General features: G+C 44.3%; 1 protein-coding gene across 1 annotated transcript; it reads left to right on the top strand.

The window, feature by feature from the left end:
• The first annotated feature begins 423 nt into the window (after positions 1-423).
• On the top strand, positions 424-13,996 carry LOC117809794 (voltage-dependent anion-selective channel protein 1). Its single transcript, XM_034679299.1, has 7 exons — positions 424-555; positions 4,774-4,843; positions 8,312-8,361; positions 8,544-8,696; positions 8,785-8,837; positions 11,532-11,759; positions 13,816-13,996. Exons 2-7 carry the CDS (start codon positions 4,777-4,779, stop codon positions 13,979-13,981), a joined length of 717 nt encoding a protein of 238 aa, XP_034535190.1. The 5' UTR covers positions 424-555; positions 4,774-4,776; the 3' UTR covers positions 13,982-13,996.
• Positions 13,997-15,058: the final 1,062 nt, after the last annotated feature.

The raw sequence follows: 15,058 nt of genomic DNA, 5'->3' as shown, positions 1-15,058 counted from the left end.
TTTAGACTTGTATTTTGCTGCTACTGTGTTCTGTACTGTGTATATAACCTGGGATTTTTTGCTGGAATCTGAATTTCCTCAGGGAACCTTCCCAAAGGATTAATACAGTTCCTATCTATCTATCTATCTATCTATCTATCTATCTATCTATCTATCTATCTATCTATCTATCTATCTATCTATCTATCTATCTATCTAAGTCTGGTGAGTGCAGCTTCTGATTCCTAGAAGCAACATTGGACAGAATGCACAGCAGACTGGGTAATAAACTACAAAGAAGAAGAAGAAGAAGAAGAAGAAGAAGAAGAAGAAGAAGAAGAAGAAGAAGAAGAAGAAGAGAGTGAATGATCTTGGTGTTTGAACTGTGAATGCTCTTGGTCTTTATACAGTGAATGATCTTGGTCTTTTTACAGAGCAGGTTATCTTTGGCTGTGACAGGCTGCTGCTGGTTGCGTGACTCTCAGCGTACGTGCCGCCTTCTCTTCCTCTCTCCTCCCTTTGTGACAAACCCCTTCTTCTTCTTCTTCTCCTCGGTCAGGACTGGAACACACAGAGGTACGTGATGTATCATTGCCTGTAAAGGGACACACCTTCTGTTTTCTGTCCTCCTCTTCATGTCTCTGTTTTAACCCGGAGCTCTCTGACCCCGGAGCTCCGTGCTGACCGGCTCATCAGCTCGGCTGTACCCGGAGTTTGATGCAGCTCGACGGGCAGCAGCAGCAGCAGCAGCAGCAGCAGGGAAGCTAGGCCCGCCGGCTAGCTGCTGTTAGCATGTTGCAGTGCGGTCATTCGCTCGTGCTGTGGTCAGCAGGTATTCAGGTAGCTGGCTAGTGATAAAGAAGCTTAGCTAGCCGACAGCTTTGACCTCCTGACATTCCCCGGCCTGCTGCCTGTCAGGAGCCGCCTGTCTGCAGGCCACCTTCATAGAGAGCTAATGAGTTAGCATGGAGGACATGAGGGGAGTGATGCCTTCACTGTCCTCTGAACCCTCAGACTTTATATTACTGCACATTATGATGCCTTTACTGTCCTCTGAACCCTCAGAGTTTATATTACTGCACATTATGATGCCTTTACTGTCCTCTGAAACTCAGAGTTTATATTACAGCTCTTTATGATGCCTTCACTGTCCTCTGAACCCTCAGACTTAATGTTACTGTTGATTATGATGTGAAAACAGAAATAAATGCATGAGTTTGAAGTGATAATGTGTTTTTAAAGGTGCCTGTAACTATTATTAACTGGTTATATGTTCAGTTTGTTCTACTTCTGTTGCTGCAGGACATGCTGGGAATAGAAACCTTTTCTGCATAAATAAAGATGATGGAAATATTGGTCTTAGTTTGTGAGGAAGAGTTTAAATACATCTAAAGAAGCAGATTTAGATCTCAGACTTTGCTGTAAAGTCAAGTGTTAGCTCATCTTTCATGCAGAGATTATAATCTCTCTCTTATAAAATAACACAAACCTGTCTGAGACTTTAACTTCATATATCATCTTTAAACTGTCGCCTTCTGTAGCCGTGTGTGAAGCCACAAAGCTTCAGGCTCAGTGTGCTGACAGGCGGAGTGTGTGTGTGTGTGTGTGTGTGTGTGTGTGTGTGTGTGTGTGTGAGTGAGCGCAGGGTGGAGGGCTTAGTGGACGAGCCATTCATGAATGTGTTTACTGGCTCTGCAGACAGATGTGGGACGTTAGTTCACAGCTTCCTGTCAAAAAGAGTTCCTCACAGGGATCCGGGTTCAGAGGGCGACGTGGGGGGAGGGTGTCCTCGAGGGATTCAGGGGGCCCAGAGAGAGGAGGTCTGGCCCAGAGAGAGGAGGTCTGGCCTGGAGCATGCAGACTCTGGGTATGTTGGGAGCTGATGTGGGACTTTAAGGAGGACATGTTGGATGAAGAACACTGAAGGCCTCAATGTACAGAGAGATGTTTGCTCAAGATTAAAGGTGGAGTCGTTGAAAAAAGGTGGAGTCGTGACTGACAGATGTAGTCGTTGAAGACAGGTGGAGTTGTTGAAGAAAGGGTCAGTCGTTGGGTAAAGATGGAGTCTTTAAGGAAAGGTGAAGTTGTTGAAGAAAGGTGGAGTCGTTGAAGAAAAGTGGAGCCGTTGAGGAAAGGTGGAGTCGTTGAAGAAAAGTGGAGTCGTTGAAGAAAGGTGGAGTTGTTGAAGAAAGGGTCAGTCGTTGGGTAAAGATGGAGTCTTTAAGAAAAGGTGAAGTTGTTGAAGAAAGGTGGAGTTGTTGAAGAAAGGTGGAGTCGTTGAAGAAAAGTGGAGCCGTTGAGGAAAGGTGGAGTCGTTGAAGAAAAGTGGAGTCGTTGAAGAAAGGTGGAGTCGTTTAAGAAAGGTGGAGTCGTTGAAGAATGGTGGAGTCGTTTAGGAAAGGTGGAGTCGTTGAGGAAAGGTGGGGTCGAAGAAAGGTTAAGTCGTCAAGGAAAGGTGGAGTCGTTGAGGAAAGGTGGAGAAAGGTGTGGTTGTTGAGGAAATGTGGAGTCGTTGAGGAAAGATGGAGTCGTTAAAGAAAGGTGTGGTTATTGAGGAAATGTGGAGTTGTTGAGGAAAGGTGGAGTTGTTGAGGAAAGGTGGAGTTGTTGAATAAAGTGGAGTCGTTAAAGAAAGGTGGATTCGTTGAGGAAAGGTGGAGTCGTTGAGGAAAGGTGGAGTCGTTGAGGAAAATTGAGTCGTTGAAGAAAGGTTGAGTCGTTGAGAAAAGGTGGAGTCGTTGAAGAAAAGTGGAGCCGTTGAGGAAAGGTGGAGTCGTTGAAGAAATATGGAGTCATTGAAGAATGGTGGAGTCGTTTAGGAAAGGTGGAGTCGTTGAGGACAGGTGGGGTCGTTGAGGAAAAGTGGAGTTGTCGAGGAAAGGTGTAGTCGAAGGAAGGTTCAGTCTTCAAGGAAAGGTGGAGTCGTGATGGACAGATGTGGTCGTTGAAGACAGGTGGAGTTGTTGAAGAAAGGGTCAGTCGTTGGGTAAAGATGGAGTCTTTAAGGAAAGGTGAAGTTGTTGAGGAAAGGTGGAGTCGTTGAAGAAAAGTGGAGCCGTTGAGGAAAGGTGGAGTCGTTGAAGAAAAGTGGAGTCGTTGAAGAAAGGTGGAGTCGTTTAAGAAAGGTGGAGTCGTTGAAGAATGGTGGAGTCGTTTAGGAAAGGTGGAGTCGTTGAGGAAAGGTGGGGTCGAAGAAAGGTTAAGTCGTCAAGGAAAGGTGGAGAAAGGTGTGGTTGTTGAGGAAATGTGGAGTCGTTGAGGAAAGATGGAGTCGTTAAAGAAAGGTGTGGTTATTGAGGAAATGTGGAGTTGTTGAGGAAAGGTGGAGTTGTTGAGGAAAGGTGGAGTTGTTGAATAAAGTGGAGTCGTTAAAGAAAGGTGGATTCGTTGAGGAAAGGTGGAGTCGTTGAGGAAAGGTGGAGTCGTTGAGGAAAATTGAGTCGTTGAAGAAAGGTTGAGTCGTTGAGAAAAGGTGGAGTCGTTGAAGAAAAGTGGAGCCGTTGAGGAAAGGTGGAGTCGTTGAAGAAAGATGGAGTCATTGAAGAATGGTGGAGTCGTTTAGGAAAGGTGGAGTCGTTGAGGACAGGTGGGGTCGTTGAGGAAAAGTGGAGTTGTCGAGGAAAGGTGTAGTCGAAGAAAGGTTAAGTCTTCAAGGAAAGGTGGAATCGTCAAGGAAAGGTGGAGTCGTTGAGGAAAGGTGTAGAAAGGTGTGGTTGTTGAGGAAATGTGGAGTCGTTGAGGAAAGATGGAGTCGTTAAAGAAAGGTGTGGTTATTGAGGATATGTGCAGCTGTTGAGGAAAGGTTGAGTTGCTGAATAAAGGTGGAGTCGTTGAGGAAAGGTGGACTCTTTGAAGAAAGGTTGAGTCGTTGAGGAAAGGTGGAGTCGAAGAATGGTGGAGTTGTTTAGGAAAGGTGGAGTTGTTGAAGAAACTTGGAGTTGTTGAAGAAACTTGGAGTTGTTGAAGAAACTTGGAGTCCTCGAGAAAAGATGGAGATGATGAAGAAAGGTGGAGTCGTTTAGGAAAGGTGGAGTCGTTGAATAAAGGTGGAGTCCCATTGAAACCTGTCTCTGAGGAAACAGACAGACGTGTTGAACTCTCTCTGAAAGAAGAGTTTTGAAGTGTTTTTGTCTTCATGTTTCAGCAGAGAGCGTCCCGTCCTCTGACCTCTCAGTGTGTTTGTTCTGTTTTTACATCATTGCTTCATTCTTCTGTTTCTTAAAGTCAAATATTCCTCCTCACCGTGTCGGTCTGTATCGCTCCTCTCAGGCAGGTTATCACTCCGCTTGTGAAACCTGTATTGAGCTCTGAGCGCCGAGCTGTGTTTGCTTTATTCTAATGATGGAGGAGACGTGACGGAGTCAACAGGCGTCTGAGTGAAGGACAAAGAGTCGCTCTAACACTCACAGAGGCCGAGCAAACAGTCTGCTGAGGGTTCATTGTTCTCTCTCTCTCTCGCCCTCTTCGTCCACTTTGACCTTCCAAACTCTCTGAGCGGTGAAAAATCTGATTCTCTGAGCTGTGAGGAAGTTTGACCGTTTGCTCCTGTAAGACAATAACTCTGTCAGAGTCGCACCTTCCTCTCCATCAGTCACCTCCACCTCCCTCCTCTCTCTCTCTCTCTCTCTCTAACACGTCTGATCCGTCTCTCCTCTCCCTGATGGACTCATCGTGTCCTCCTCTCTGTTTAATGCAAGCTGAGTCCTGAAGCCGGGAGCCCAAGGGGAGACTCTGGGACTGTTAGTCTGAGTCACAGTCCTGATCCTCTTCTTCCTCTTCTTCCTCTCTGTGCAGATCATGGCTGTACCTCCCACCTACGTCGACCTTGGAAAGTCTGCCAAGGATGTTTTCACCAAAGGATACGGTGAGTACAGAGCAGAGATAAACGCTTTTATAAACATGGAGAGGTTTAGAGGACAAGCTTTCAGTCTGTGTTTAATAAATGTGTCCTCTGTCTGTCTGTGTGATCCCTGAAGAGGACACACCTTCAGACTGCAGGACTCTCTGTCAGGGACTCTGTCAGGGACTCTCTGTCAGGGACTCTCTGTCAGGGACTCTGTCAGGGACTCTCTGTCAGGGACTCTGTCAGGGACTCTGTCAGGGACTCTGTCAGGGACTCTCTGTCAGGGACTCTGTCAGGGACTCTCTGTCAGGGACTCTCTGTCAGGGACTCTCTGTCAGGGACTCTGTCAGGGACTCTGTCAGGGACTCTCTGTCAGGGACTCTCTGTCAGGGACTCTGTCAGGGACTCTGTCAGGGACTCTGTCAGGGACTCTGTCAGGGACTCTCTGTCAGGGACTCTCTGTCAGGGACTCTGTCAGGGACTCTGTCAGGGACTCTCTGTCAGGGACTCTCTGTCAGGGACTCTCTGTCAGGGACTCTGTCAGGGACTCTGTCAGGGACTCTGTCAGGGACTCTCTGTCAGGGACTCTGTCAAGGACTCTGTCAGGGACTCTCTGTCAGGGACTCTCTGTCAGGGACTCTGTCAGGGACTCTGTCAGGGACTCTCTGTCAGGGACTCTGTCAGGGACTCTGTCAGGGACTCTGTCAGGGACTCTGTCAGGGACTCTGTCAGGGACTCTCTGTCAGGGACTCTGTCAGGGACTCTCTGTCAGGGACTCTGTCAGGGACTCTCTGTCAGGGACTCTGTCAGGGACTCTGTCAGGGACTCTGTCAGGGACTCTCTGTCAGGGACTCTGTCAGGGACTCTGTCAGGGACTCTCTGTCAGGGACTCTGTCAGGGACTCTGTCAGGGACTCTCTGTCAGGGACTCTTTGTCAGGGACTCTGTCAGGGACTCTGTCAGGGACTCTGTCAGGGACTCTCTGTCAAGGACTCTCTGTCAGGGACTCTCTGTCAGGGACTCTGTCAGGGACTCTCTGTCAGGGACTCTGTCAAGGACTCTCTGTCAGGGACTCTCTGTCAGGGACTCTGTCAGGGACTCTCTGTCAGGGACTCTGTCAAGGACTCTCTGTCAGGGACTCTCTGTCAGGGACTCTGTCAGGGACTCTCTGTCAGGGACTCTCTCTTCATGAACCGTGTGAACAGGATCAGAGTCGCTGACTTCAGTTCAGACTACCTGTGACTTTGGTCTCTGACTGACACGTAGAAACAGGAGGTTGACGGTCGGCGTTGTGTGAAATCCCATGGCGCCTTAGTAGGTGGTTGGATAGATCTGTTAAGAACATCTCAGTCTTTGCAAAAGCTCAAAGTGTTTCCACACGCTGGACCGCAATGGCGGCTTGATCATTTCTCCCTCGCCGGCTTCTCCTCTGCCGTCCGCCATGCTATGTGTTGTTGTCTGCTGGCGTGTGGCGATGGCGTCACAGACAGGCAGCCTGAATTGAGTAACGTTTAACGTCCTTATCATTAAAAGTGTAAGAAAAAAACACACATCCATATAAAGTCTGCCGTGCTTCAATCCAATGTGTTATTTCCTAGTATGGATACAATCCATTTATTACCTTTTAAAACGATGTTAGATCCATATATGTCGTCTGGAAGGACAACTAGCCGAGCACAGATCGATGTAGTCCGATCATAGGAATATAAATCGATACATGGATGTAGTGCAGTGGTGTCCAAACTTTTTTCAAAGAGGGCCACATATGATGTTGTCAGAATACCTCAGGGCCAGTGGATCCTATTGAGACTTCAGAAGATCTTCTTAATTGATCAGTGAAGTCCTGAAGAAGATTTAAAGTTTCCTCTCAGGGATTGTTCAGACTCAACGTTCTCCACGTGTCAGAGTAAAGTGATTCAGAGTTTTCTCTGAGGCCTCCTCCAGGACTCACACAGACCTGACAGTTACAGTGGGTGTGGTTGGGATGTGTCCTGTGTTTACTACACACACAGCTGGACTCTAACGTATTGAATGATGGTCACGTTATATCAGAGCTCCGTCCATATTTTATACAGTCTATGGGTTTAACAAAGAGCTGGATCAATGAGAAGCAGATGAGTGTTGGTGTGTGGCTCATAATGTGAAGTAATCAATTAATAGCTGTAGTGTTTGTTGGCCCCGTGAATGAGCCTCCAGCAGGAATCTGACAGACCGACCTGCAGTCTGTATTTCATAACTGAGCTCTGATGTGATCACAGAGTCCATGATGGTGTGTTTATGAATACCTGGAGAACAGATCAGCTTTAAAGGGGACATATCACGCTTTTTTCATCAACATATATTGGTCTAAGAGGTCCCCAAAACATGTCTTTAAAGTTTATGCTCAAAAAAACACTTTGAAATCAGATTTGGTCTGCCTGAAAAACCCTCTTCTTCAGTCCTCCTCAGAACACTCTGTTTTCTCTCTGACCACGCCCCCTCAGGAAGTGGATGTGCCTCGGCTCTCCAGCACGTTGATCTAATGTTTACATGTTGGCTGAATATACACGGCTGCTCAGAGATCGCGTTACTTCAACCCTCTGAATCTGATCCTGACGGAGAGGCGCCTGTAGCAGGACCTTTCTGAACGATTGGTCACAGATTTAGTGTTTCTTGTTGTTTTATTTATCAGTATGTAGACGTGTGTCTTGGTACACAGCTACGAACATGTAGCTATGTGGCTATGCTAACTAGCGCTAGCACTTATCCATGATAAATAAAAATCATCCACTAGATCTTCAAATCTGCAGACGTGGGGAGTAAAACCGACCTCTGCCAGAAAGGCAGCAGGACCTTTCTGAAGGATTGGTCACAGATTTAGTGTTTCTTGTTGTTTTATTTGTCAGCATGTCGACGTGTGTCTTGGTACACAGCTGCAGCTATAGCTATGAACGTATAGCTATGTGGCTATGCTAACTAGCGCTAGCACTTATCCATGACAAATAAAAATCATCCACTAGATCTTCAAATCTGCAGACGTGGGGAGTAAAACCGACCTTTGTGTTTATTAAGACAGCCTACAACTAGCATGCCTCCCTCCTAAGCTCCTTGTTAGCACACATTTGTGCAGGGAATGAAAAACGGAGGAGGGATTCAGTATTATTTTATACAGTCTATGGGCTGAACAAGCTCCGAGCTCTGACTCCGTGACAGACCGGATATTGTTGTTACGTAACAAAAACATGGAAGTCTGAAACGGCTGGTTTCACACACATTTACAGAAAGGTGGAGAAATCAGAACAGGGGCAGAATGGATTTTTTTCATTCTCGGGGGGGTTTGTAGACAGGGACACATATTTCAGGTAGAGAACCATTAAAAAGTCCATTTTGCATGATATGTCACCTTTAAATAGAAACACTGGATCACTCCGCTGTGTGTGTTTGTATTCATCATGATGGACTCTGAGGTGTTACTTCAAACATCATCATCTTTGTGTCGTTTCTGTTCCAGGTTTTGGGCTCATCAAGCTGGACTTGAAAACAAAGTCTGAAAATGGACTGGTGAGTCTCAGCCCGTCATCTTCAGTTTACCAGAACCATCCAATCAGAGACTAAGATGCTGGTCATGTGATCTGCTAAACTTTGCATTTAAAATCTGATCAGAGGTTATCAGCCTGTAGAAACGTGTCTCAGATATTTAACAGTCTGATTACTTTAACATCACGTGAACGTGTCACCGTCAGGAGTTCACCAGCACGGGATCTGCCAACACTGAGACCAGCAAGGTCGCAGGATCCTTGGAGACCAAGTACAAATGGGCGGAGCACGGCCTGACCTTCACAGAGAAGTGGAACACCGACAACACCCTGGGGACGGAGATCACCGTGGAGGACCAGGTGTGTGATCGGACAGAGTGCCAGGAATAATATGATGTGAATCAAGAATGTAGAAGTTTATAACTTAATCTTCTTTATTTCGTCACAGCTGGCTAAGGGGCTGAAGATGACGTTCGATTCCTCCTTCTCACCAAACACCGGGTAAGAACCGCCTGAAGGGAACTCTTGAGATGATCTCAGTGAGACAGAAGAACAGAGAAGAGGAGGAGTGGTGAAATGAGTCCTAATGTACAGTTAATAAATATCCACTCACTGAACAACATTGTCCCCGACGTCAGGACAGCTGTTTGTCCAGAAACATTTAGTGGAGAGGCTCCAGAGTCCTCACGTCGACTGTCTTTAGACAGCACCACGGATCATTGAATTAAACAAGCAGACGTTTAAGCTCCTTAATAAGCTGGAATACAGTTAAGCAACATGAGTTTGATTAAATAAATACATCAGTAAACTACAGGAGACGCTCAAATGCCAATTAGATTAGTTAGCTAGCTTAGTTCACTGACCTGCGCTCTCAGGTCACAGAGGAACCGTCCCTTTAATGTGGAGGGATGAATAAAGGTCAGACTCAGACTGCTGGACCCTCAGAGATCTTAAAGAAAGGTTGAACATGAGGAGGAACTGCAAAAACTCAAAATCTTACCAAGTGAAATATTCTCATTTTTAGTGTAAATGTCTTCTCCCTCTTGATTTAAGATAAATTTACTTAACAAGTAACATTTGAGTGAGATAGAGGGACTTGTTTTAAGACATTTTAAATATCTTGTTCAGTCAAACAATCTTGAAATGATCTTGTTCTGAGTTTTAATTTAGAAGAAACAAGGTTTATTTAACATTTCAGACATTTTTCAAGCTGAGATCTTATTTATAGAAGACGGATAATCTTAATTTAAGACAAACACTTTACTTGATTTAAGGAAATGACTTTTATTAATCTATCAGAAAACAGATCCATTGATAAAAGAAAGAAAGAAAGAAAGATTGAAAGAAAGAAAAAAAGAAAGAAAGAAAGAAAGAAGGAACGAAAGGAAAAAGGAAAGAAAGAAAAAAAAGAAAGAGAATGAAAGAAAGAAAGAAAGAAAGAAAGAAAGGAAAAAAGAAAGATTGAAAGAAAGAAAAAAAAGAAAGAGAATGAAAGAAAGAAAGAAAGAAAGAAAGAAAGGAAAAAAGAAAGAAGGAATGAAAGGAAAAAGGAAAGAAAGAAAGAAAGGAAGAAAGAAAGAAATAAAGAAAGGAAGAAAGAACGAAAGAAAGAAGGAATGAAAGGAAAAAGGAAAGAAAGAAAAAAACGAAAGAGAATGAAAGAAAGAAAGAAAGAAAGGAAAAAAGAAAGAAGGAATGAAAGGAAAAAGGAAAGAAAGAAGGAATGAAAGAAAGAAAGGAAAGAAAGGAAAAAAGAAAGAAGGAATGAAAGGAAAAGGGAAAGAAAGAAAGATTGAAAGAAAGATTGAAAGAAAGAAAGAAAGAAAGAAAGAAGGAATGAAAGAAAGAAAGGAAAGAAAGAAAGAAAGAAAGAAGGAAAGAAAGAAGGAATGAAAGAAAAAAGGAAAGAAAGGAAGAAAGAAAGAAAGAAAGAAGGAATGAAAGGAAAAAGGAAAGAAAGAAAGAAATACAGAAAGAAAGAAAGGAGAAAAGAAAGAAAGAAAGAAAGAAAGAAAGAAAGAAAGAGAGAAGAAAGAAGGAGAGAAAGAAAGAAAGAAAGAAAGAAAGACAGAAAGAAAGAGAAGTTGTTGTTTTTAAGGGTGGGTTTCAGTTTTCAGTCACTGTTTCTTTAAATCAGATATAAATCTTCCTCCTCAAACTCCATGCACACAATGAAACAGCTCCTTTAGAGCAGAGCTGTCTTCTCCTAAAGAACAACATGACTGAATATTAGTATATCCAGCTCACTATGAGAAGACATTATATCTCAACATGAGACAATTCAACTTTGTCCTCTTATTTCAAGGACAAGATGGTCTTAAACCTAGAGAAGTGCTGCTATAATACAACTTATACATCCACAGCGTAATGAAGCTGTACACGCTGCGTTAAAGAGAAACTACTTGTGATGTTTAAGCTGATAACAGAGCAGCAGACTCTCTGTGTCAGATCAAAGATTGTAAACACAAAGACAGAGTCTGTTTAGAATCATAATCCCACACTGAGATGTTCACTAACTCTTCTTTATCATTTGAAACATCTGAGATTCTTCACATGATGTTTCTGCTTTAACCTCCTCCTTTGTTTTAAAGTCAGATGTGTTCTCACTCAGAGACTTGAAGGCACTTTCACAGAGAATATCAGGATCCCTGTTTGTGTCAGAGAGAGCAATGTGCCGCCTCAGGTGATCTGGTATGACCTCAAAGACAAACTGAAGTCTGAATCAAACTCAGACACGAGAAACCAGGAGAGAAGAGTGTTGACGAGTTTAAAAGAAGCAGATGAGGACACCTGATGAAACCAGTTTTTCAAGCCTTCAACGAGAACCAAAGATGAGCCTGAACCTGTTCTCAGTCTGAACTGGTATGCTAGCTGAAGTTAGCCTCAGGGACGGGATGTTTGGTATTGATTGGACGCCATCAGCTGCTCCGCCTTCTTCTCCTTTAGCATCCTCATGTTTCATATCGTGAGGACAATCCTAATCAATCTGAGAGATTAAGATAGGATTGGTTTAAAATCTTATCTTGATGGTTTTAGAATGACCACATAATCTGGACCACAGTCTTGAACCAGACTGATGGAAGAGCAGGTTTAATCAGCTGGAGTCTGGCCCCCGTTAGCTTCAGTCTCCATGACCGGACACACTCTTCTGTTTCTACTCCGTCTCATTTTAACACCAAACTTTTCTCCTTCCAGGAAGAAGAGCGGCAAGATCAAGACGGGCTACAAGTGCGACCACATCAACCTCGGCTGTGACGTGAACTACGACATCAACGGTACGGCCATTCACGGCGCGGCGGTGGTGGGCTACGAGGGCTGGCTGGCCGGATACCAGATGACCTTTGAGGCCGGCAGGAACAGAATCACCCAGAGCAACTTCGCCGTCGGATACAAGACCGACGAGTTCCAGCTCCACACGAATGTGTAAGACGACAGGGGTTCTTACTTTAGACCACGTTCACTGTGTTTAGAGACGTGATGCAGGAGCAGACCTCAGATCTGTGAGTGTGGGACGGTTAGCTTCAATTAAAGTTAACATTTACGACCATGATGCAAATGTTCACCTGATGCTAGGGATGTAAGGATACACTCAACCCACGATTCCATTCGAATCCTGATTTTTTTGTTCCAAGAAAACTGGATTAAACTCAAAATTTAAATAACTATTATTTTATTTCAGTTCTCAGATATGGACAGTTGCAATATATATTTGTTCTCTTTATTTCTTTGTAAACAAAGTACTCCATTTTCATTTTTAAGGTGTGTTGGAACTCAAATTAAACCCCTGCACACTTTTTTTCCAGCACCTTCCCAAAAAACTAAAATCACCGTACAAAAATACCTTGTTGGAAATTTTCAGAACAATTATAGAGAAATGGAAAGTGAACGATTCCCAAATGAAAGTATTAAATATTAAAACAAAGAAGGTAAATCTCTTTAAGTTAGGGATGTAAATTTCAAGTATTTCTCGTGATCGATCTTTGGAAATGTTAACGATCAATTATCATTTAATCATTCTAAAAACTTGAACTTTTTCCATGTCTCAAAAATAATCAGATGGGGGCGCTGGTGGCCTAGTGGTCTAAGCGCCCCACATACAGAGGCTACAGACCTGGTCCAAGGGGTCGCCGGTTCAATGCCCGGCCGGTCGACCATTTCCTGCATGTCCATCCCCGCTCTCTACTCCCCACATTTCCTGTCTCTCTTCAGCTGACCTGTCAAATAAAGGCAAAAAATATAACTTTAAAAAAATAAATAATAATAATAATAATGCCAAATGTGTTTTTCCCCCTAAATCAAATGTTCCTTCCTGACAGTGTATATTACTGACAGTATTAAACAGCTATGGATCATATTGAGGAGTTCAAAATGTTAAACACGCTGAATATCAACGTGAGGAGCAGCTTATAAATAATCTCTGTGGACGCTTGGTCATAGAGTGAAGACTCAGACTACAACATGTGGATTTACTGCAACAGGACCACTGAACAGGATCAGATTCTGGACTCACAGGGTCCAGTTTTCTCATTCTTTACACGCGGTCAGGTGTCAGCCGGGAGCGCAACTGGGTCAGAATCAGTCTGGCAGTCTGGCGGAGATAAAAAGCTCTCATGGAGACCTATCACTCAGCTGAGCGTCTCCGCTGTGAGCAACACGTTCAGTCAGCTGATTCTGAAACATGCTTTAAACTTCAAACACCTCCACTCAGTGAGAGACGAGAGAGCAAGACACTTCATGATGTTGAAGAAGCAGAGTATAATGCAGATAGCGCCCTCTACTGGTTCAAAATAATATCCAGATACAAATGTTGTTGAATCAATTTTAATCCACCCTTATGTGTATTGATTTTTTACCATCTTGCGATATATATCCTTACATCCCTACCTGATGCTTTAATCTAAAAGCCTCTGTTAAAGATGCATGTACACTACAGTACAGTTCCTGTGATATGAACCAGGTTCAGGGATGAATCCGGTCTGTTGAGTCCAGACGTCTGACCTTGATGAGACCAGAGTCTCTCACAGTTGTCTTGGCCTCCTCTGGTTGAGTGACTTGTTGCCCATTTGGCCGTCTGCCGGGCTCCCAGGTGCCTTGCAGTTATTTTTACTCCCAGGTGATGGGATTTACTATATTGTAGGTGAGGTGAAGTGAGTGGTTAGCAGACAGGAGTCCTAAGTGAAAAGGCAGAGTGAGGTGGTGTCAGACAGGAAGAGACCGGGCGGGGGGGATTGATGAAGACGTCTTCCTCGTTCCTGCTGTCCCCGCTCGCAGCGGCTGTCAGCCTCGGTTTACAGCCGAGGTGTTTGTGTGAGGTCAGACAGAGTTTAATTAAGGCTTTACATCAGTCACACATCCAGTACGGTGTTTACAATCCACAACACCACAATGCCTCACGATGAGAGGAGAATATCATGTGTAGAAAAATAACCAGAGTTATATTTACAGTAAGGTTATAATCCATTCTGCTGTTTGTCCTCAGAAACGATGGGACTGAGTTCGGAGGCTCCATCTACCAGAAGGTGAACGACCAGCTGGAGACAGCCGTCAACCTGGCCTGGACTGCTGGAAACAGCAACACCCGCTTTGGCATCGCTGCAAAGTACCAGATTGACCCTGATGCATCCTTCTCTGTGAGTAGAGTGTGACTGCAGCAGGAGGAGCAGGAGTAACACAGCAGGATCTTTAAAGAATGGCAGAGTAGGAAGTCCTGTTTCATCCTCCATTACTAAGAGTTCAAAATCATGGACTCATCAAAGACTGAGAGAACTTTACCCCTGAACTACGTGCGTTCGACCGGTGGACCCAGAGTCTAAATTTAGTTCAGGGGGGTAGTACTTTTCAAAGGTCCCGGGACTTTCGGGGGCGGGGCCTGCAGTGCTGAACGTGTCTGATTGGTAGATTAACCTCAGTGTTTTTATTCCGCCCTCCGTCCACAATAACATCACACACATCTGTGATTCTCTTGATTTCTCTTTCTTTCATTAGTTTTTATTTGTTCTATCTTTTTTGTATGTGTGTGTACTTTTCAAAAGAAGAAGCTGTGATTCTCTTGATTTAGCAGCTTGTAACAGTAGTCTTCTCTCAGCCCACCGTGAATGCGTCTCTCCTCCCGGTGTTCCGCTTTTAAAAGTGACCCTGTAAACTGGAGACCTTCAGCTGAACGTGTCAGTGTTTGTGGAGTTTACACAGCTGTTGAAACACAGAGGGAGTTCCTGGGAATGCAAACTAGTTTAGTTTTTATTAAGATTTCAAAATATCCTCATCAGATATTTAATGATGGTCTAAAGACGTTTATGAGGGATGCATCCGGCTGAGAGTCTCCAGGTAACATGGTCGCTGTTTAAACCAAAACACCGGCCGATCTCTGCCACAGCTTTTTGAGTTCAAACGCAGACAACAATGGGGCCACAGGAAGCTTTTAGTTCAGGGTAAAGTAGTTCTGGTTGCTAAAAGACCCCGGAACTCTTGGTTGAAATGCACCTTTTGATGCAGTTTGTTGTCCCAGTCCAGAGATACCAGTTTGAATCCTGCTGAAGGTCTTGTTTGTTAAATTCTCTGACAGCCGTCCAGAGACTTTCGATCCTTCAGAGAACATGGAGTTGCAGCGTGACGAGTCATGAGGATGAACGGTTCAGATCTAGGTCAGACTCTTCCTGCATGACCTGCAGCTGACCAACTCCAGAGAGCGGATGCATGAATGAGCGACCACAAACACTTCTTAT

Source organism: Notolabrus celidotus, unplaced genomic scaffold, assembly GCF_009762535.1.
Source record: "Notolabrus celidotus isolate fNotCel1 unplaced genomic scaffold, fNotCel1.pri scaffold_448_arrow_ctg1, whole genome shotgun sequence".
Lineage (NCBI taxonomy): Eukaryota > Metazoa > Chordata > Actinopteri > Labriformes > Labridae > Notolabrus > Notolabrus celidotus.
Note: the sequence above shows the minus strand (reverse complement) of the source record. Positions and strands in the feature narration are given on the sequence as shown.

What these genes read in the sequence shown, in the direction of transcription:
- LOC117809794 (XM_034679299.1), top strand. Translation starts at nt 4,777, where the DNA reads ATGGCTGTACCTCCCACCTACGTCGACCTTGGAAAGTCTGCCAAGGAT. An exon ending in TGTTTTCACCAAAGGATACG is followed by an intron (nt 4,844 to 8,311) that starts GTGAGTACAGAG and finishes TTTCTGTTCCAG; the next exon opens with GTTTTGGGCTCATCAAGCTG. An exon ending in TCCTTCTCACCAAACACCGG is followed by an intron (nt 8,838 to 11,531) that starts GTAAGAACCGCC and finishes TTCTCCTTCCAG; the next exon opens with GAAGAAGAGCGGCAAGATCA.